The 23,372-nt window shown below is 36.1% G+C and overlaps 1 protein-coding gene across 1 annotated transcript in view; it reads left to right on the forward strand.

Annotated features, from left to right (window-relative positions):
• The window catches only part of drd2 (dopamine receptor D2), a 146,773-nt gene that overhangs the window by 118,093 nt on the left and 5,308 nt on the right, over window positions 1-23,372 (forward strand). Inside the window, exons 4-6 of the mRNA XM_031906502.1 lie at window positions 68-204; window positions 20,717-20,898; window positions 22,017-22,103. Coding sequence (XP_031762362.1) covers window positions 68-204; window positions 20,717-20,898; window positions 22,017-22,103 — 406 coding nt within the window. The remainder of the gene's footprint in view (window positions 1-67; window positions 205-20,716; window positions 20,899-22,016; window positions 22,104-23,372) is intronic.

Here is a 23,372-nt window from a genome sequence, read left to right on the forward strand (position 1 = left end):
GAATAGCTTCCAGATTTCATTTGAATTAACTTATATGCAATGTTACTAAGCAGTGTGTTTATTTTAGGTATACAGCGGTGGCGATGCCTATGTTATATAATACACGCTACAGTTCCAAGCGCAGAGTGACTGTAATGATATCTGTGGTTTGGGTCCTGTCATTTGCAATATCCTGCCCCCTTCTGTTTGGGCTCAACAATACAGGTAAGGATTATTACTCCCTTAATAATCATATTTGTTGTTGACCAAGGATATATTTATGTAAATATGTATATTTATTCTTATATACACATATACATGAATATTCCTGGTTATAAAGGTTCTTTAATAAAAGAGATAGTTCAATCAAAAATATACATTTATTAACAAGCTATTGACACATATATACAGAAGTTACAAATATACAAAATACAAAACAACACTAAATCTAAATACAGTATATAACTGCTATTTAGAAAGATACTTATAAAGGTGGATTTGTTACATAGAATCCCACTGCTTCCCTTATACTCATCCTTTCATTGAGTCAGGCATCTGTGTCCTCACTCCAGGAACTCCAGGAACACACTACTAAAACTTAACTCATGCTATTAACCTAGAGATTGGTCATAGTTGATGTGGCAAGTTCTGATTTGTCAATGACCATTAAGTTAACTTTAGGGAGTTGACCATAGATTCCTGAGGCAGGTTGGACAAATGGAAGTTGGGAATTGCAGTTGGAGACAAAGGGAATTGAATTTCCAACCACACTTGGTCAAAGGGGAGGAGACTTAGCAACTGTGTGCTAGATAGGATGTGTTTGAAGCTGGCATCTGTTGTAACCTAATTATATATAATATGTTAATTACTCAACATCCTTAAATACACAAGTTACAATATATATATATATAAAATACACGCACATTCTATTTAATAGAAATATGACGCAAGCAAGTCTCCCCGGGTTAACATTTGTGATACAGTTAATTTTGGTAGAGTGGTAGGTTATGATGCAGGGATTCATTATTAATCCTATAGCACAACCAAAACTGGATTCAGCTCACATAATTGCTTTAAATCACAGGGCGACAGGATGGCTGTGTGTTGGGCCTTTGGTACCAAAAGAATTTGGTCTGGTGCTGATTTCACAGCTCATACGATCCCCCATAATGTGGGGAACTCTGCCATACTGGTCAAACAAGCTTAGTAAAAAAGGGAAGGTAGTATATCCCCTTAGTTCTCCCTATGGACCAGATGTTGAGATAGTGGGTTGTTTTGTAAGGAAGATATGCTAGACTCAAAAAGTCTATTATCATTGACTCTTTTTTGGATTTCAGCAATATTTGAAAGCTTGAAAGCTATTGCTAGGTGAGTAGATTAAATAGTGCCTGGATGTGACTGCGTATGTCAAAGTGTTTGCCAAGCAGGAAGGTTGGTAACTCTTTAGGGATGGGGGAGCATAGAAGGTGGCTCAGTAAACTGGCTTTTTCAGTCCATAGTGGTTGGATGAGTGGGCAGTTCCAAAATATGTGAAGTAAGTAAATATGTGAACATATAGTATAGTGAACATAGTAGTTTGTAGATGCTTTCTCTTTGTCTTACGTGTATCACCAACTTTTTGACATTGGCCCAAATGGATTCCCAGGCCAATTAAGAAAAGGGCTCCTGTAAAGCAGAGTCCCATTTAGTTTGCAGGAATGATGGGGAGGGACTAGTCGGAGAAGGTTGGACCAGCATTTTATATATGGTTTTTTTCGAACTATGACAATTTCAAATATGAAAATATGCCATGTCTAGATCATGTAGAAATCAATGGCAGATGCCCCTTTTACAAATGGAAGATCCTTCTTTACTTTGTGGTTTTTAAGGTTTTCAGTATTTGGTGTTGGCTTTTGCAAGACAAAATGAAAAAGTTACCATACGAAAAGTAAAAGTCATGGTTTTCACAACTTTTTCCATTCATGCTTTTTCAATTCAGATATTTTGATAAATGAATTGATCAGTGCAATGAACAGACTGTGAACTTTTGGACAGAGTCACCATGTTTTCAACCCCCAATGTGAGCAACAGCATTTAAAAATAATACCTTTAGCACCCTGGATTTTCAAAAACTGCAGGCAAATTTGTGCAACAGCCACTGAATGGCCCCTTTTATCTTATTTGATTATGATTTAATTGAAATGGTGGAGACTCCCTCTTTCTAGTCTGGAATTTGATATTGCACCATGTAAATATTCTGTATGATTTTCATAGTCCAGTTCTGTAAAACTGGATCCTATTATTATTCTTAGTATTAAATATTTTAAGAATGCGCAATTGTATTTGCAAGTATAATAAAAGTGGCTTACAGCTGTAAATCTACTACTGCTGCTCATATATGTATGGCCAAGCAGAGTGGAACTATATCATTTTCATCTGTGAAAATTCATCTGGATCTTAAAGTTTAATCACATAGAGTTAATTCATTGCTCTTGGGAAATAATTCAGTTGCTTTCTACTGAATCACTTGAAGTATGCAGGATATTAAAATAGCATATTATGGCTTTATGTTGACTGACGTGACGCATTACCTTGGATACCATTAAACTATAGCCTTCCTTTGTTACTTATAAATAGCACTGGTTTCATGTAAAATGCCACCTAAAATATTTAAAGAGGCACAATTATATTATATTATTTTATATTGTGCTATTTAGATACTAACATATAATGCAAGTTATGGAACAAAGTATGATTTGGTCTATGATACAATACTAAATTAATCACTCAGGAGTTTCACTTAAGGAATTTGCTCTCCATTAACCCATTTGGGAGATAAGTTACTACTCAGTCACATTGTTTTCTGGGGGACTTTATTTTAATTGCATCACAGACTCAAAGTCATTAGACAGTGTAGGACTCACGTACAATGAGGGGCCTTGACGTGGCACGTGAGCTTACATATTTTGGCCAAAGTGTGGAACTAACACCTAATTTTTTGTAAAAGGCAAACTAAGCGCTGGCAAACTTTCTTTCTCTTTGTGTATAATTAATGGCTTTTTATCGTTTATAGCAGCTGGTCAACTCCAGATTGTGGGTTAGACCGAGCGCTGGCACAATAGTGTGTTTCTAGCAGCTGGTCAACACTACAGCGTGGGTTAGACCGAGCGCTGGCGATTTCTTTCTGTGTTTTGTAGATATAGAAGGATGACTTTTGTTTGGTCATCCCTGACAATGATCTACTAGTAGGCTGCGTTTGGCTGCTTGCAGTATGAACCACTGTATACATTGTTTTTGGTGACAATCTGTGACAAGATACACATCATCACACAAGGGCACTTTTGTCAAAAATATTTTTTTCAGTAGATGGTGATTCAAATTATCCAGGAACCCCAGGTCCCATACCTATGCTACTATATTTTTAAAGCAAAAAAAAAAAAAAGATCCAATCAAAGGGTCAGATTCTTTTCAATGAGAAAACGTAATGACATGTTTTATCATGTGAAAACTCATGGACAAGATTAAATTCAAGGAGAAAAACCTTTTCTCCAAATTCAGTTCCAGTTGTTTACCCATAGATTCAATATAGTTTTCAATTGATAAACTGAGATAAGTCTTTCTGAACTGACTTGCATCTCGATTTGAATCCATCAGTTTTCATGTGATAAACCTTTTCTGTCACTGCATTGAATTTGGCTCAAAATGTTCATATTAAGTTGCCAGGACTTTTGCCATGTAGGAGCCTGACATTTAAGGAGTTTTTGGTTTTTTTTCCCAAACATATTCAGTACATTCTTCCTGTTGTTATTTATGGCCCTTACTTAGAGTTAAGTGAAAATGAGGGTGTTGTTTGCAGCAACTTTTTTATGAAAAATACACTGCAGTCTATGGGTGTTTTTTTGTGGTGACTTTTCCCATTAAAAATTCTGGCAGCCAATTTTTCCCTTGGTAGTAAAAATATTCATTACTGGCAAAATGCAGAATTTCACTGCAAATCCATACCTGGTGAAACACTCATTGCTACTCTTAATACATGATGCTACATAGTTTGGGGGTCATGCTAAATTATTTCAGAGGTTTGTTTTTTCTATCTGTTTAGGGCTAGAAACATAATGAGTTACTCAGTGTTACTTTTGAACATTTAAAAGATCCTGTTATCCTCTTTCCTACTAATAAGATCTTTAAAGCAATTAAGACGGCCCATTTTCATAGTCAGATTCAAGTAGTGATTGGTTGTCAGAATAGCAAAACAACTAATGTCTGTGTGAAAAAGTTGGCTATGGGGCACATTTACTAAAATACAATTTTTTTCGTGGCGATATGGTAAAAGTTCAGAGTATCCACAATAACTTCTGACGTTCTAAAATGTCTCGACAATGTTTTTATCGTTCTTAAAAAAATATTGCAGTTGCGTTCTGAAAGCCACAATATTTTCGTGCCAAAAAGTTTGTTATGCCACAAGATCCTTTCTGGCTTTGATGCCTTCCATGTCTGGCTTTGGAAGCCTTCCATAGAACTCAATGGTACTCGACAGATCAAAACTGGTGAAAAGATAGTCCAGAGGAAAGTGTAACCAAAGCGTTAACAAATTCTGAAATGTTCATATTCTTTGCGCAAAGTACGATTTTTTCGGGGAAATTTAACCAAAACCAAAAAGAGTTAGAATGGGCCCCTAAGTCTTATTGGGTTACAAGCTATTTTATACTGCCAAGATACCACATTTCTAACTATAATTGAATGTTGATGATCTGGACAATGGAAGATTTTATTGGCTGACATTTATTCGTGTGTTTTGTTCTACTGAATACACTTTAAAATGTTTGATTCAATATACTTATACTTTGATTATCCTTCCTGTGTAGTGCACAACAATGGTCCAATGCATTACCCCAGGACGAGATATGTTATTGTAATCAATGCTAGCATCTTTCCCTGCAGTTATAATTATACATTCATTTAGAACAGAAGCTTTACTAGCATGCATTTGAAAAGATATTGTTTTATCAGCTCGAGATTACAGAGATGAAAATGACAACATCAGACTAGAAATATCATTTGGGATGTTTGCAAAATATACAAATCAGTGTGGAATTGTTGATTTGTATGCAAATCATTATACTAATATAATCATTTGCATGATAATTAAATGCTACTCTTTTGACATTCTGTACTATTTTTCAATAAATTTGCAGCTGGAAAGAATGCATACTAATGTGTATGATGGTGGAGAAGGCCGGAAAATGCCTAAAATGTATAAACTGAGCAACAAGAGCAATTATACTGTGCTGATGTAGAATATGTGCAGAAGTATATAAATGGATAAACAATTATAGTTGTTCTTCATTGGGGTTTTGAACAGACTGAATTTTGAACTGGTACTTTAAATTCTGCATCTGCATTTTGTTACCATGGTGTCATGCAGTCTGCACAATAATACATACTACACATCAAGTGCACTATTAAGAATAGTGATAAACATTTATATTTATATAAGACTGCTTCTGTAAATAAATATTTTAGTTTCAATAGTTGTTAAGACAGGGATGGTTTCTAAATATGTATAACATTTTCACATTTTAATATGAAAGACTCTTTAAAGTGGAGATTCAGCTGAATTATATTTTTTTTAAACAAAAGCAATCAAAGAAAAAAAGTGTGTTTGTGGCTTTTGATTTTGTTGTCTTTCCACTCAGGATTTAGCAGTTATGTAGACACTTACATAATTAAGTTAAGTTGGGCTGAAAAAAAATAAAAGGCCAAAAGTCCATCAAGTTCAACCCTTCCAAACGAACCCCAGTGCACACACATAGACCTATACCAACCTATATACATCACATACATAAACTATATATACATGATAGCCTTGGATACAATGCTTGTTTAAAGGAGAATGCAAGACAAAATTTAAAAAGCATACTGCCCAATAGTCCTCCTATTGTTTAGTAAAAATGCTACACTTTTGGCTCACCTAATCAAATATTTACTCAGTCACACTTTCTTCACATTTTCTAGAACAGGCAGCCATCTCTAAAAAGGTATTCTCCCTTCCTTTCCCTCCTTGCTTCATACTGCACATGTGTTTCATTCCCTCCCCCGCCTCCCCTCTGCCAGATCCGCTTCTGATTGGCTGGTGGGCATGTGTAGCTCAGAACAGGAGACAGGATCAAGTTACACACATGCTCAGAGAATAGGAAGGCTGCCGCTGGCACCTACAGGAAGGGGAGAGAGATTTCAGTGATGTCACTGTAATCACACTACTGTAGGCTGCCAGCACCATATCTCAGAGAAGCAAGCAGGGATCTGGGAATTTAGATATGCAGTAAGTAATTAAAAAGAATGCCTTTAGACTTACTTTAAATTTATATTAACCTTTCCTTGTCCTTTAAGAAACATTCAAGCCTATCTTAAAGGTATTAACAGAATCTGCCATCACAACATCACTAGGAAGGGCATTCCACAGCCTCACTGCCCTCACCATAAAAAAACATAAAAAAGAGCAAAGTGGCAGCATCCTGCATGGAAATTATAGTTTTGAACAATTTAGTATCATCTGCAAAAATAGAACCAGTACTTTCAATGCTAGGTCATTTATAAACAAGCAAAGGACCAAGGACTGACCCCTGCGGTACTCCTCTTACAACACTGGTCCAATAAGAAAATATTCCATTTACCCCCACTTTTTTTTCAGCCAGTTCACTATCCAATTACAAATATTATGTTTCAGGCAAATGTAACTTAATTTTATTAACTTTCTGTGTGGTTCTTTATCAAATGCTTTAGCAAAGTCCAAGTAGATGACATCCACTGCCATCCCAGAGTTGAGGTTCCTGCTCACCTTCTCATAAAAGCCAATTAAACTAGTCTGGCATGATTTATTATGCATAAAACCATGCTGGCACAAATTTATAGTATTGTGATGTGCAATATCCCTTATTACCTTCCAAAAACTTTCGTACCACTGATGTCAGACTTTTTCTCTGTTCTCATTGACCAACCGACCCCCTGTGATAATAAGGGCCCCATCCCTTCTTGCCTCATTTTTTCAGTATTTACATATTTAAAAAATAATTTTAGCTTGCTTGATAGCTTTTTTGCATGCTTTATTTGCTTCCTTGTACCCGATGAAAGTTTCTGCTGTCCCAGCTAACTTGAATGCTTTAAAAGCATGTTTTTTCTTACAAACCTCGATATTAACACTTTTATCAAACCATAAAGGTTTTGGTTTGCGATGCCTCTTCTTGCTTACAAGGGGAATATACTGACATGTAGCTTTTCCCAGTTAATATATTGCAGTGATGCCTTTATACTTGCAAAGTCTGCACGTCTAAAATTTAGTGCTTTAGTTAATACCTTATAGAGCTGTCTCTGCAGCATTATCTCAGGAGACCATGTTGTGATCACTGTTCCCCAAATGCTCACCCACACAAATGTTAGAGATGATTTCATTATTATTAGTTATTACTAGGTCCAAAATAGAATCATTCCTAGTAGGTTTTTGGACTGCATGAAATATAAAGTTGCCATTTAGCATATATACAAACTTGACTTGGCCACCCCATTACTCCAGTCAATGTCTGGATAACTGATGTCCCCCGTAATTAATTATCTAAGTGAATTAATTATCTAAGTGAAAGCTGGAATAACAGTGCTTAAGTGAAAGTGCATTGTTTTAATGAAGCATAGTGAGTAGTGATAATAGGATGAGGTAAATATCTCTAAGCATATCATTTTTGAATTTTACACAGATAAAAAAAGCCAACTATGGTAATGCAATAAGAGTTACTACCAGGTCTAATATTCTGCAGCCAGTCAGATATTTTCATTCCTATCGATGGCCAGTACATGCCCTATATAATAATTCTCCCAGTGGCAGCATTCAACATCTTCCATTGGCCACCATAGGAATAAGGAGAAATAGGATATATCGGTGCCTAAGGCAATTAGAAGTGGAAATAAAGATTTAAGATAGTCCTGTAACTACGCTGATTTCTCAGTTATGCATTTTTCTATGCATCGCATATATTTTCAAGTACAAATATTGTTCATCAGATGTGCTTGATTCACCATATTATTGCAAACCTATGTGAAATGAGGTCTTACAGACAATGGATAATTAGTCATGAGACAGGCTGAAAGTCTAGAACTGCTCCAATAGAGAAATTCGAGGAATTAGAATACACTTTGGTTATAATGTTTTACAAGAAAAAAAGAAATATTTTGGGTATTTGGGCAATCATAGATGTAGCCTACATGTTATCAAGTGATTAGATTATGTTTTAATGACCAATTTAATATAAGTTTTTCTCCTTATATCATCTACTGCTAATTCCTGTGAAACAGGACACAGATATATTTTATGCTTAGTGTGCTGAATGAATAAAGCTTCTTTCTTTGATAAGTCTCAGCCTCAGCTCCTGGTGATTTGTTCGAATTGAGGCAAGTATGAATTTATAAACATGAATATAACATATAAACATTTATATAACATGAATGGAAAAGCCAACCTACTTAAACTGCATAGTTACATAGTTACATAGGGTTGATAAAAGATCATCAAGTTCAATCCTTCCAAGTAAACCCAGCACACACAAACCTATACTGACCTATCTCTATACACTCACATACATAAACTATATATACCAACATCAATACTAATGGTAGATTTTAGTATAACAATAGCCATTGAACACTATGCTTTTTAAATAACTCATCCAGGCCCCTCTTAAAGGCGTTAACAGAATCTGCCATTACCACATCACTAGGAAGGGCATTCCACAACCTCACTGCCCTCACCGTGAAAAATCACCTACGCTGCTTCAAATGGAAGCTCCGTTCCTCTAATCTAAAGGGGTGGCCTCTGGTGCGTTGATTGTTTTTATGGGAAAAAGAACATCCCCTATCTGCCTATAATCCCCTCTAATTTACTTTTAGATGAGTTAATGCCCTTTTTTCTGCAAGACAGTACAGGTATAGGACTTATCTGAAAAACTATTAGCCAGAAAGTTCTGAATTACTTTACTTTACCTTACTGAAGGCCCATATAAGCAAATAATTCTAATTTTGTAAAATGATTTCCTTTTTCTCTGTAATAAAACAGTATTTTGTACTTGATCCCAAGATATAATTAATCCTCATTAAAGGCAAAACAATCCTATTGGGTTTGTTTAATGTATAGGTTTTTTTAGGAAATTAAAATATGGAGATCTAAATTACAGAAAGGTTCCCTTTTCCAGCACTCTGGATAACAGGTCCCATACCTGTACTTTATTGCTTTAGTAGCCACAGAATGACACTGCCTGGAATTAGACAACTTGTTATCAACAAAAATCCCCAGATCCTTCTCAATTAAGGATCCCCGCAGTACTACCATTGAACTGGCTGTAATAGAGAAACGCAATAAATCTGGATGCAGGGAAAAGGTTTGTTATTCTGGGGGCTGGGCAGAGTAATTTTAGAAATTAAAAAAAAAAGTTTACTTATTCTTTAAGATCTACTGTTAGTTTAGCATCAGTATATGTGTGTGGTGACTGTACTGAATTATACTGAATTATACTGAATTGTACTGAATTATCCCAGACCTGAAGTTAGCAGGTCAATTACCAGTGCTTTACTAACCCTTTAGAAAAGAAATCACTGCAGTATAAGTATAAAGAAGATGAATCAAATAAACTGCAAAAAATAAGTATTGGCAAGAAATAAAACTTTGCACCCAAATGTTAATATTTTAAACTCACTTTGCACAAAATATATTTTTATTTCTTCCTCCTTAAGTACCTTTATGAATTCTAATAAATAGGAACAATTGCATTTTGATTTAAACAAATACACCTGTAGCCTTGAAGATAAGGCTATAACAGAGTAGGCCATTGCAGAGTATCCATGCATGAACAGGAAAGGATAGGAAAACATGATTGTAAAAAAATTAATGAAAAGATTTTCAATACATCTTTAGGTTGCACTAAGATCTCCAGACCAAGGATCTTATAGCTACAAAAGCAATGTCTCAGAAGTGTCATTTTTATATATTTTAATAACATTTCCATAGTGCTTTTGCTGACCCTATTCACCTAGCATAGAAAAAAATGAATCCAATATATTTTGTACTATGTGCCAAAACCAGATAATCAGCCATAGCAAGGATACTCTTAGGCTCAGTAATAACACTGCAGAGAATCAGTAAGGCAGAAAAACTGTAGGACCTTATTTCAGTTATTTTGTAGAGCTGCTTTTTAAAGTAACATGACTAAACAAAAAACTCAGAAAGAATATGCAATGTGTAAAACAGAGAAAAGTACAAACATGTAAATAGGCACACATTCAAACTTGGTGAGTTTTCTTGTTTTTTTTTTAACTGCCGCAACAATTCGCCATGGCAATAATTTGTAGAGTGAAGAAAAAGTTAAAAAAAAGCGTAAAAAAAGTCATGGTCGCAGCACAAAAAGTTGCGTCACAAAATGCTGTTGTAGCATCAATAGATTGCAGTTGCGCCAAAACAGTCACGCTTATGTCAAAAAAGTCATGAGGAAGCTGCATTTTGCAAAATTTTCATAGACAGATTTGCTTATCACTAGTTTTTTTTCAAATTAAAAAAAAAAGTTGAAAATGTATTTCAAATATGAATCTAAGGGGCTGATTTATTACTGATCAAGCCCCTGCACTCTGGGCACATGTGGTTTAAGCAACCGATTGCTCAAGGAAGAATACTTAAACAATTATAAATCAGCCCCTTTTTGTCATGTGGTAGGAGACATAGGAAGAAGGAGGTGCATGTCTTGTAGAGTTTATAATCTCAGTTGGTGAATAACATACATTCACAGGTGAGTAAAATGTTTGGGCATTATGTGCCAATACTGGACCAACGGTAATAGGTTCCAATAGTGAGTGGGATAGAATAAGGGCTGTGGAGTGAGGTTTTTTTTTCTAGAAAGGTTTTGGCAATATTAAGAAGTGGAAAAAGTGGCAAGTTGTGGTGGTGATATTAATTTAATTTGAGAAGGATAGGGAACAGTCAAAGACTACACCCAGAGAACATGGTGAATCAACAGGGTTGAGGGTATGACATAGTAGTAATTGTAAATGGAAAGAAAGAGCCAGATGTGGGTAGGGAGTCTATTTCTTTCATTTGGTTTGCAATGTCATTAAATAATGAAGATATTTCTAAATATATCATCAAGCTGATGTCATCAGTTTATAAATGATATTTAGGACAAATGAATGGAAGAGGTCTATCAAAAGGTAGTTTTCAGAAATAGCAACAGAAGGCCAAGAACCCTGATGCATCCCACAACAAAAATTTTTTTTAAGGAAGTAAAATAACAAAAAGGCAGTTCCAAAGTCCCACAGAAAAATATTGGTCAAAGAGTAACTGAAGCAGTTGATCCGAAGTGCATGAGACCTTTCCTCTCTCTCTGAAGACTGACTCCCAAGCTCTCTTTGAGACTTTTTTATGTCCTTTTTGACCCAGCCTCCCAGCAAGCCCCTATCGTTATTATGGGTGGTGAGGCATACTGTATAGGTGCCAGGGTAACTGATTTATCTGCCCCAGCTGGCTCTGTCTACTGTTTCCAATAAGGCCATGGCAGACTTGTTAGAACCTTTGGGTATCAGTCCCTAATCTATTTAGAGAGAAATGAAATCTATTCCACCATTGTTTATTACAGACCCGTCACAATAGTTACAATAGTGTACATAGTTACACAGGGTTGAAAAAAGACCAGAGCCCATAAAGCCTTCCAAGTTAACCCAGCACACACAAACCTATACTGACCAATCTATACACTCACATACATAAACCATATATACCAACATCAGTACTAACTGTAGATATTAGTATCACAATAGCCTTGAATATTATGCTTGTTCAAGAACTCATCCAGGCCCCTCTTAAAGGCATTAACAGAATCTGCCATCACAACATCACTAGGAAGGGCATTCCACAACCTCACTGCCCTCACCATGAAAAACCACCCACGCTGCTTCAAATGAAAGTTCCATTCATCTGATCTAAAGGGGTGGACTCTGCTGATCGCTTTTATGGGAAAAAAGAACACCCCCATCTGTCTATAATCCACTCTAATGTAGCCACCAAATTACTCCAATTGTGAAGCCTCCTTCATTTGCAATAGTAGCTGGGCCTCATCCTCCTCACTTATTCGAGGTGGTTTATAGCATACATCAGTGCTATGCAACTGGCGGCCCGTGACTCCCCTCTGTGTGGCTCCCACCTGTCTGGCTGCTTTGATGGCTTACCTTTGTGTAAGCTTTAAATGGTATTAGTACTGAGATTAACTGGCAGGCAGAGTATGGCACACACAGGCAGGGTAGGACAGGCAGAGTATGGCACACAGGCAGCATAGGGCAGGCAATACTGCCTGTGTATGCCATACTCTCCCTGCCCTATGCTGCCTGTGTGTGCCATACTCTCCCTGCCCTACCCTGCCTGTATGTGCCATACTTTGCCTGCCCTATGCTGCCTGTGTGTGCCATACTCTGCCTGCCCTGTTCTGCCTGTGGGAGGTGAACCTGGCAGGGGTTTGTTCTGTGAGTTTGTAAGCAGTTTGAAATAGTCATTATATGGTCCCTAAGGTGTGTAAGTATGTTCTGGGGTTGCTGTACTATCCACAGGGGAGGAAGAGGCATATGGATTTAAAGGAGAAGGAATGGTAAAAATCACTGGGGGGTGCCAACCCCCAGTGATTGTAATCGCTTACCTTTTTAGCCTCGGGCTGGTGCTTCTGTTAGGAGAAAACTGCACCAGCACGGGCTACCTGCAATGAGTGTTTCCTCTTCCTTCTTTCTTTTGTCTTCTAAATCCCAGCCAGCTCATGTGCAACAGAGTGAAAAAGAGGACATAATGACATAATATAATTCTTTGACATATTAATGATGGTTTCTGACCAAGCATTTGGGTTTTTTCTATGCTACCACCATTGTGATAACATGGGTGTGGTTTGAAGTAGGTGTGGTTTAAAAAGGGGAGTGGTCAAAACTGGCTTCCTTTAGCAGCCCTCCGCCATGTATGCTAACAAAATTCTGCCCATCAGCACCACAGAAGTTGGACAGCACTGGCATACACCAAGGATAATTTTCTTTGTAACCTTAAACCCTGCTGAAATCTCTACCCAAATGGGTTCCACACTGTCCCTAGCAATGTCTTTAGCACATGGCTGTAAATCTGACTTCACAAAAAGACAAACCCCTCCACCCTTTTTAATCCCTCTCTCCCTCCTAAACAGGGTTTAACCATTTAAATTCACATCCCAGTCACATGTCTCATCTCACCAGGTCTCAGTGATACCAATTCAATTATAATTTTCAGTACAAGCAATAGACTCCAGCTCCCCTAATTCCCCTGACAAGCTCCATGCATTAGCCAGCATGCAGCGGAGATTACTACTTCTCCCACTGATAATTACATTAGGTAACAGTGAGTTAGATCTAAGTGCAGCAATTGGCAGTAAAGGGGCAGGAATGCCACTGATAATTACATTAGGTAACAGTGAGTTAGATCTAAGTGCAGCAATTGGCAGTAAAGGGGCAGGAATGCATACTGTAGGGCCACAGTACAGATGAAAATGTAAGAAATAGTGCGGCAATTGGCAGTAAAGGGGCCAGGCCCGGATTTGTGGCGAGGCCACAAAGGCCTGGGACTAGGGCGACACAAACATAGGGGTGGCATGCCGCAGGCAAATTTTCAAATTTTGTTCCCATACGGAGCAATGGGGACCTCTCCCCATAACTTTATTTGTATAGTACTATTGTATATGTGTACATTTTTACAATACAGTAAAAGAAGAAGGATTGCTAAACACTGCAATAAATATATAGCATTACAAAGATTGAGTGCCATGTGCTAACAAATACTGAAGAAAGGAGGGTTCTGCCCCATCGATCTTACAGTCTACTAAGTGGGTGGGCAGCATGCAGGCACCAATATAAGAGAAGCGAAAGCCATTCATTTTAATATTACATTTTCTATAAAACTTTGTATTGAAGTAATTAACATTAGTGAAATGACTGTTTTGTTGATGCATCAAGTATCTAAATTATAGCTGAAGGAAACAGTTTGCTGCTAAATTATGTTTTTGTACATTGGCATAAGACAAAATAAACTGAAAACCTAACCGTGATTATACCGTGCTTTGAAGCCTGTTTACCACACGAAAGACTTCTATATAAAAAAGAAAACTTAAAGATACATACAGTAGCACAAACAATATGTTTTTTCCTAGAAATATTTTCAAAGTAGATATAACAATCAGCATACAGTATCATCCCATTTTTAGTACAGGTATGGGACCTATTATCCAGAAGCGAGGGACTTGGGGTTTTCCGGATAGGGATCTTTCTGTAATTTAGATCACCATACCTTAAGTCTACTAAAAAATAATTTAAATATTGAATAAACCCGATAGGATTGTTTTGCCTCCAATAATGATTAATTATATCTTAGTTAGGATCAAGTACAAGGCTATTATTACAGAGAAAGGGAAATCATTTTTAAAAATTAGAACTATTTGCTTATATGGGAGATGGCCTCTCCATAATTCTGAACTTTCTGGATAATGGGTTTCCAGATAACAGATCCCATACCTGTACTGGCAAAATGCAATTTCTTTTTCTTTTAATTTTACTGGACAGCAAAGCATAAGTTTATAATAACTTGTTCTCTGGTAAAAGCAATTTTCTAGGGATGCTATAGTTATTAATTAGACATGCTATACTGTTTCTTTTGGAAGAGTCAGGAAAGTCTGTATAAGTCAATCTCTACTGTAGAAAGTTAATGAAAAGAAAGTACTGTGCTGCCCACCAAGATAGACTAGTAATTTCAAAGGTGCAAGTGTAGTTAAAGGGATAACATACCTCCTTTTTCAGCATGAGTTCAATAAATAGGGTTTATATCTAAAATTCTAAAGCTGTTTTTAATGCAATCGTTTCCTTATTGCCCATATAAAAAAAAGCTCAGCATATTGAATCTGCTGTTCTCAATTCCCCACAACGATTTGAATTCCCAATTAAAACAAATAAAAAAATGCCCTTGATGAGCTTTATCAGTATTTCTTTTGGAAATGTCTTTTAGCATTTATGGCCAACATTGTTGAAAGACATCTGCCCTGTTTGGAGTTTTGCACATTCCCTTCTTATTCAGAAAATTCATAAGCATGGTACTTTAGTCAACCAGGTAGAAGTCTGTGACCACCTATATACCAGTGATTTTGCAGTAGAAGGGGGGAAGTCTGTAGAGCTGCCTTGAAGATGGTGCTGAGGTAAATACATGTACCTACAGGTGCTGGACTCCTCCCTGGGTCTAGATATTATAATGTAACTAGTGATGAGCGAATCTGTCCCGTTTTGCTTCACGGAAAAATTCGCAAATCTTTCAAAAGATTCGCGAAACGGCGAAAAATTAGCGAAATGGTGAAAATGTTGAGCGTCAAAAAAATTGTTGCCCGCGGCTATTATTTTGTCACCCAGCTATTCTTTTGTTGCCCGCGGCTATTGTTTTGTTGCCCGCGACAATTTTTGGGCGCGCGGCAAATTATTCCGCGGTGAATTTTTGCAGTGATGAGCGAATCTGTCCCGTTTCGCTTCGCCGAAAAATTCGCAAATCTTTCAAAAGATTCGCGAAACGGCGAAAAATTAGCGAAACGGTGAAAAAATTGTCGCCCGTGGCTATTATTTTGTCACCCAGCTATTCTTTTCTCGCCCGCGACTATTGTTTTGTCGCGCAGCTATTCTTTTGTCAATTTTTGGGCGCGCGACAAATTATTCCACAGTGAATTTTTTCAGCCGTTTCACAAAACAATCCGCCAATGGCGAAACGCGGAAATTCACCACGAATACATGCCTGGCAAAACATTTCGCCCATCACTAAATGTAACCTAAAACCAATAACCTTTTACTTTCTTATGTGCTGAAAAAGATTTTTTGACTGCTTTGTGACACAACCTAATAGACTTTGCAGAGTCTCTTTACTGAGAAAATAGGTTTAACATAATACTTGGATATTACCTGACCAGTATATACACCTTCAAATTCTTTGTATGTTGAAGGGAGCAATCTATTATATTTAAGATATATCTGAATATGGTGCATTTTAACAATAAATCATATTAGATTAAAATTGAAAGTTTCTATTGAACTAATAGCATTGAGCTTCCATTAGTGATAACATGACTGTTGTGTTTCTGAATGTTTGCTGGAGCAGAATATAATAGCAGCGCTTCCTCCTTTTTATAAATTACTTTGTGTTGTCCCCAGGAGGTTGTCATGTTTTCTGAAACATTTTCTGCCTTGCATTCACATATTCATTTTACAAGGGATACATTTTAAAATGTGTGTGCAAAAAATGAATGTCTTTTTTTGTTATCCTGTAACTGTGATGCCTACTATCAGCTAAGTGGTACTGGGATCCTTATTTGTCCCAATCTAGTAGCCAATAGAAACCAATAACATTTTTTTGCCATTTTCTGACTAGATTAGACCAGGCATCACCATTACCATTTAGTAAAACAACTAGTAGGCAGTCTCATACATGAAGTGTTTAGTAAGTGCACAAAACAATCATAACCAATTTATCCAAAATAAAATCCTCCCTCCTAACACATTTTGTGTCATTGGACACTTCATTAGAGAAGGTGAAAGGTCTAATAACATGAAAGTGTTAGGAGGAAGGAGCTCAGGGACCATGGAGCAGGGAGGTACCTTTGGCCTTTTGGTATGGATATTTTTAATTTTAAATAAATCTTTGATTGTTTTGTGCACCAAATATACATTTCATGCATGAGACTGCCTACTATTTGTAGTACTATGGTTCAGGGTCTCCTGCCCCAGGGGCCCTGCAGGTGCCCATGCCCCTCCTCCCGCAGGTGCCCCCCCAACCCCCTTGCAGGGCCCACCACCCAACGTCCTCCCCCAAGCGCGTAAATTTAACGCGTCAGGGCAGGAGCGGTCGGGCAGGGGGAGCGTGGGAAAGGGTTGGGTCTGGGCTGCCGTGGCCCACTAGAGCTGGGGCCCACTGGGATTTTTCCCGGTTTCCCTGTGGCCCAGTCCGACCCTGCTATGGTTGATTCAAGGTCTAGGACATTATTCACATGTATGTGTATCAGGTAGCTTACTGCTATGTAGTAGTTATAATTATAGTTGTTATACTCATCTGAGCCATTATGGAAGAGTACATATGCTGAGGACTTCCCATACCAGTCAGTTGAACTGAAGAAGCTGCTCGGATGAGTAGTGAAATGTCTTCAATGATTACTTAACAAGTCCAGTTGCTTTAGATTTATTTATACAAGATATAATCATCTATGTAATTTTGCATACGTGTAAAATAAACATGTTTACTATTTTGTATATTGTATACAAAGTGTTCATTAATAAATATGTATTACTTCTATAATGATATAGGTATTGTGGTAATATATATTCATAAAGATATATTCATGTGGTTATTTTTTCATAATTTTTCAGACCATAAATAGAAATTTTATCTGACTCACTCTTTATACTGTACATCCTAGTGTCTGTTCCTGAAAATAGGGTTATTTGGAGAGCAAATTCCTAGCTGCAGTAGTTTTTCTGTGAGAATAAAGAGGATAATTTGCCCAAGTAACCTCATAGCTGCCTCTGGTCAAATGGTAAATATTGCATTTTTAAACTATTAAACATTAGAATCCCATTCTAAAATATATATTCAATGTACATGGATTTATCCATTGCTGGTCAGTGCAGGTAAGTTTATTAATTAACTTCTGTATCACTTACAGTGTGTGCAAGTGCGTTAAATAAGGTGCAGGCAACCCTATAGGTTACTACATATATATTACTGTCTTCCACTGTTCTCGTATCTAGTGCTAAGCACAGTATAAATCATATAACATTCACAGCTTCACATCAATAGCTACTCTTGTTTTTTGTTTCCCTTTCTTCTCTTACTCGTCCTTTCTTACCTGAGAACACAGAATGCAACTGCCCCATGGCAGCTGGAGAGGAAGTTTCTAAAGCTTTACCTGCTGCCATTTGTTTAACACAAACATTCATGCTGTTATTTCAAACAATCCTTCAACTTCAGTGCGCTTTTATCTTTTTGTTCTCTGTATACAGTTTACTACTGTACCAAGTACAGTATTTATTCCATGTCCAACTCTCTTTTTGCACTGGTTTCAGAGGTCTTCTGTTTATATTTTGTGTGTACTGTAAGTCTTACCATAACCTCTGTTTATTTTCAGTTTTCAAATAAAGTTGGGTGGGGTGGCAGGTGTGTAATATGTCATGTTATTATTATTCATACCATGGGCATATTGTTCAGAAATAATCTTGCTTACGTTTTCTTGCAATGATTGCTTTTTTGTCCAAATTTTTTTTATTCCTCAAATGGATAAAATAATATGAATTGTAGAGGGGAAAACAGGTATGTTACTGGCCTCCTCCACCGCCAGTATATACATCCAAATTATGAAAATGCAACAATACATATATAATCACAGTGGGGCGTTCCCAGTATTTTATTATGGTGTTTCAGACACAAACTGCTTGATCCTGCTGTTTGTGCTTGAAGCACCATAATAAAATACTGGGAACACCCCATTGTGATTAAACAAACAAACAAACTACTAAAAACTGGGCTTAATGCTATACAATTCCCCCTTGTGTTAATGTTAACTCTTCCAACATTCCTACAGTTTCCTTTTCAGCTTGGAAAGAGTTGTTTCTTTAAAATAGGAAGGGATTTGTTGGCTTCCAACTGTTTAAAAACATAATTTATGAAATGTTAAAAAGCCCCTGTGGTTGCAGAGTCCTACAATTACTTATAAATATGAAAGTGCTTTTTCATCAAAGTGAGTACAGCACAAACCAGTATGTAAAATATCAAAAACACTATTCTCTCTTAGTAAGTAAAGTATGCTGATAATTACAGTGTAAGGCGCTTAAGGAGAAATTTTCGACTGCAATGTCTTGAATACAGGATGAACCTTTAATAACATAATGACAAGTAGTGTTTAGAATTTAACCTTTTTTTAATCAAGTTGCCTTATAGGCAAGATGATCACTGCATTGATGTCTATCTGTACATTACATCAGCAATTAGAAGATTATAAGTGAAATGTAATGATTTTTTTTAATATACATATTTTTTACATTTCATGGGCAGATGCCTGTATTTCATCCAGAGATATTTTGCTATGCATTTAAATCCCTTTACATTAAAACGTTTTTCCTTTCTACACATGTCTATCCATTGACCCATATGCACAGATGTGTTTCTTCAAGATGACTTCTTCTGCCAGTTTTATTAATTCATAACATAATGGAAATATGTTTAACCAACTTGTTAAACTGGAAAAAAAACAAATATTTCATACTGTAGATGACTGCAAGGAAATGTAATAATCATACATAATGTATGTGATTCATGTTTTATCATGCATTAGTGGTCACTTTAGTTAAACACAAAGATAGGACCCAAACTTGGGTCTGTTTTCACATATTACAGAAAATTACATATATCCCCTCTTTAAAAAGTAAAAATGTAGAATTATGCAGATGCAGAACCCTTATTTAGCCATTATTAAAAAGAAAAGCCAAGTTCAATATTCAGACCCAATGATTTGTATTAGACTCTGATGGGTCTCTTTACCATATGCAACCAAACTCCACTCTATTCTATGTAATATATTGTTAAAATAAACATTCAGATTGTTAGTTGCCTAAGGGTGTGGTGTGCATGAAGCCTTAAGGAGGAAGAGTTGGTGCTGTGGGTTTACTGCCTTTCTCTTTGCTATAACTTTACATTAGATACTGCATTGAACTTTGTCATCCAACTATGGAAATCAGCCCCAATTTACATTTAATGAATTCCCTTTAAATTGAGCTACCTCAATTCATGCTTCGCCATTTTTTGGCTCATCTCAGTGTTGAAGGAGAGTTAAATGGATGGAGCAGTTTGGAGGGGAAAACATATATAATAAAACAATAAGGAGTAGAGATAAAATAAAGGAATTGGCTGTACAAAGCAAAAAGTATAAAGTAATTAAATATGTGAATCCATTGTTTTCCAATGTATAGTTACAGGTTACAGGATACTTGCCTCTTGGTAATTATTATTAGTTTTTGACGCCTCACAATGGATGCATTTTGTCAATTTTTGCACAAAAAGTCACATAATGCTATTACATATCCCCCCAAATCTACTTCATTAAGCAATTCATGTAGTAGAATGACTGATCTAATTTTAATGAAATGAAGAGTATTTATACCAGGCCAGTGTTATGATGAGCACTTTTGGCCTTACACTGTCTTTTTTTGGACAGAATTATTTTTTGGCTACATTCACACCACTTCCAGCACTGGAAGGTGTGAGCCAAACATGTCCTTACCACCTGCTATATTATCATGCCCTTTTGTGGCCTATGTTCATTGCCACTTCCTAGCTTGCACATCTGAATGCCACACAAGTTAGGGCACAGGAAACAGACAAAAATGCCTATGTGCCACCCCACTCACACACTACATAAATCTTTAGAAGTTTCAGGGCACATACATTTTTACAAATAAACTAAATAACCCGTTTTTATTACTGTTTGGTTTCCTTTGTAATCTGGAACTGAATATATTTTCCAGTCTTTATTTAATCATTTGTTTGTGAGGTTAATTAGGAAGTATAAATACAACATTATGCAGGAAGATTTCTAAGGCAATGCATTTACAATGAGATGGTGTAAAACATGAAGACTAATCTACTTTTGGTCTTATTTTTCAGCTTCCAAAGTTTGCATCATTGATAATCCAGCATTTGTCATCTATTCATCCATCGTATCCTTCTATGTTCCTTTTATTGTTACACTCTTGGTGTATGTTCAAATTTATATAGTACTAAGGAAGCGCAGGAAGAGGGTAAACACCAAGCGCAACAGTCATGGAGTAGAAGTAAATGCCCACAAGGTAAGCCAAGCATGTTAAATAATTTTCATCAGAAAGTGATATTTACACTTCTATACTAAGCAAAACAAAAATCAGTTGTTGGTTAGTACATTTTTATCTGGCAGATTTCATTTTTAATGTAGTGCAGCAGGGTATGTATATTGATTATTAAGACAAAAATAGGGATAGAACACTTCCCTTATCTATTATAAAAGGGAAATATTGTTACAATTGGAGGGGTATATCCACTGTTTTAATTAGGTTTTTGCTGTCATGCATATCTACTTAGAAAATTATTATATTATATATTACACTATATAGTGCACCTACTGTGTTAGATCTTAAAATTCCCCTTTTTGGCCTGTAAGAGCATATCTTGTACATACAAAATCTGAAAGTTTGTACCTGTTTTAAGACTTTAAGACTTGTGGCTTACTTGGAAGACGATTAACATATGTGAGAAAGACAAATGAGATAACTAAGGGGAATGATTGAGGAGGTTTGATAACTGCATGTTAATACTGATCGGATAATCAGTAATACAAATGATTTATCATGCTATCACTCAGGAATTTATCTGTAGGAATTGTCTTAGCTTTTTGCCTAGTTATTAATTTAGTTAAGATGACCCAAGATAAGCTGATTTCCCCTGACACAAGGAACAAGGTTGGGGAATTGTTTCTTAATTGGTGTGATAATGGCTAATTCTGTAGCTAAACTAAATACAGAATGAATAGATGGATTTTTATCTAGAAAAAAACATTTGCAAGGATAAGTCAAGTGATTGGCACAGTTGCCTTATTAAAAAGGATAAGTGCAAGCAGAAGGGTTCTTTCTATAGTAAACACTGTATGAAGTACCACAAGTAGCAAATGTAGTGTGTGATAGTGATAGGTACCTTAGACTGTAAAATCCACGCAGACATCAAATGATATGAATCTTTGTAAGGCCTCATAGAATATGTCAGTGTTATATAAATAGAAGATAATAACCTGTGTATGTGTATCATACTGTTATCTGTAATAAAAGCTAAGTAGAGGAACAGATGAATCCTATGCATTTTTTTTTCATACATCAATTAATGCTTTTCTAAGGTAACAGACACATTTACTTGACATGTTTTCGTGGTATTTCCTTAGGACAAGTGCACTCATCCTGAAGATGTAAAGCTATGTGCTGTATTTGTAAAGTCCAATGGGAGCTTCCCAACAGATAAAAAGAAAGTGGTAAGTGTTAAAATCCTTAAGCTTTATTTAGAGATTATTTTGATCTGACTTAATTCGTACTGCTTCTCTATATAGGCTTAATTAAAAAATTAATAACAAGTCCTGGTTCTTCATGATGATCTAAAACTGTATACAAATACAATTCTTCTACATATACATCCTTTTTTATCATGGCTACCTGAAGCAGAGATCAACATGTCTCTTGTGGAATAGTCCTACATATATCTGTATTTAAAACTAACAGTATTAAGTTTCATGAATTATTTAGCAAAATTGCACTTGAATTTATGGGTTTAGAGCATAAGGCTTCTAAAAGGGAGTATGGATATGCAGTGCCCTGTTTCACAGCACTATTTATCAATTGTTGAAAAATAGTGAAATTAAATCATGTAATCAAATAGCTTTTTATTTTCAAAGATCACCTGTAAAAAATAATTTCCTACTAAGACAACTGAAACCATTTTGGCCTGGGTGTTCTCAAGCAAATCCAACCATGTCAAATTCACCTTGAAAATGGTTAAATATATTTGCAGCAAAATAGTAATATATTATTTGGAAAATGGATTTCTTTGACTACAACATGAAGTCTAAAATATGCCAAGGTACTTAGTTCATTACTCATTACCTAGCAGTGTTTGCATTTTTCTTATTTTCCTAAAAGGATTCAAGTAACCTAAAGCTTTTATATGAACATTTCAGGCCTGAACAGTTCTAAATATAGAGAAAGTGTCATGCCCCAGCATAATGACCGTGGAACATAAAACTAACATGTCAAGTTCAATACTCCATGCCCAATTCAATTAAAGATCAAGGTCAGTGGCCTTTGAGCTTATTAGTGAATATTGTCCCTCTGACTAATGACAGAAAATACTTTCATTCTTTATTTGGAATGACAACCTTGGTCCAGGAGTAAGTGATTCTTCAAAAAATCCTTCTGTATAATTGAATGTAACAAGTCAAGAGTTGCACAAAGGTATAGATATTATAAGTGCAGGTATAAAATCTGTTACACATAAATCTGGTATACCAAAAAGTCTAAAATAAGACAAAGCCATTTCCATTAGTGTCCTAATTAAACAAACAGTTATTAAATTACATTATGGAAGGACCCATGGTTTCCAGATTATGGACTCCATAACTCTTTTTATCTATACAGAAAGTATATTTGAAAATCTGCATTAGAACACTCTAAATATAATATATTAGTTTTTTAAATCTAAAAACCCCATAGGTATCATGTACATATGCATGTTAGTTGTTTATATGAAC

Source organism: Xenopus tropicalis, chromosome 7, assembly GCF_000004195.4.
Source record: "Xenopus tropicalis strain Nigerian chromosome 7, UCB_Xtro_10.0, whole genome shotgun sequence".
NCBI classification, from domain to species: Eukaryota; Metazoa; Chordata; class Amphibia; order Anura; family Pipidae; genus Xenopus; species Xenopus tropicalis.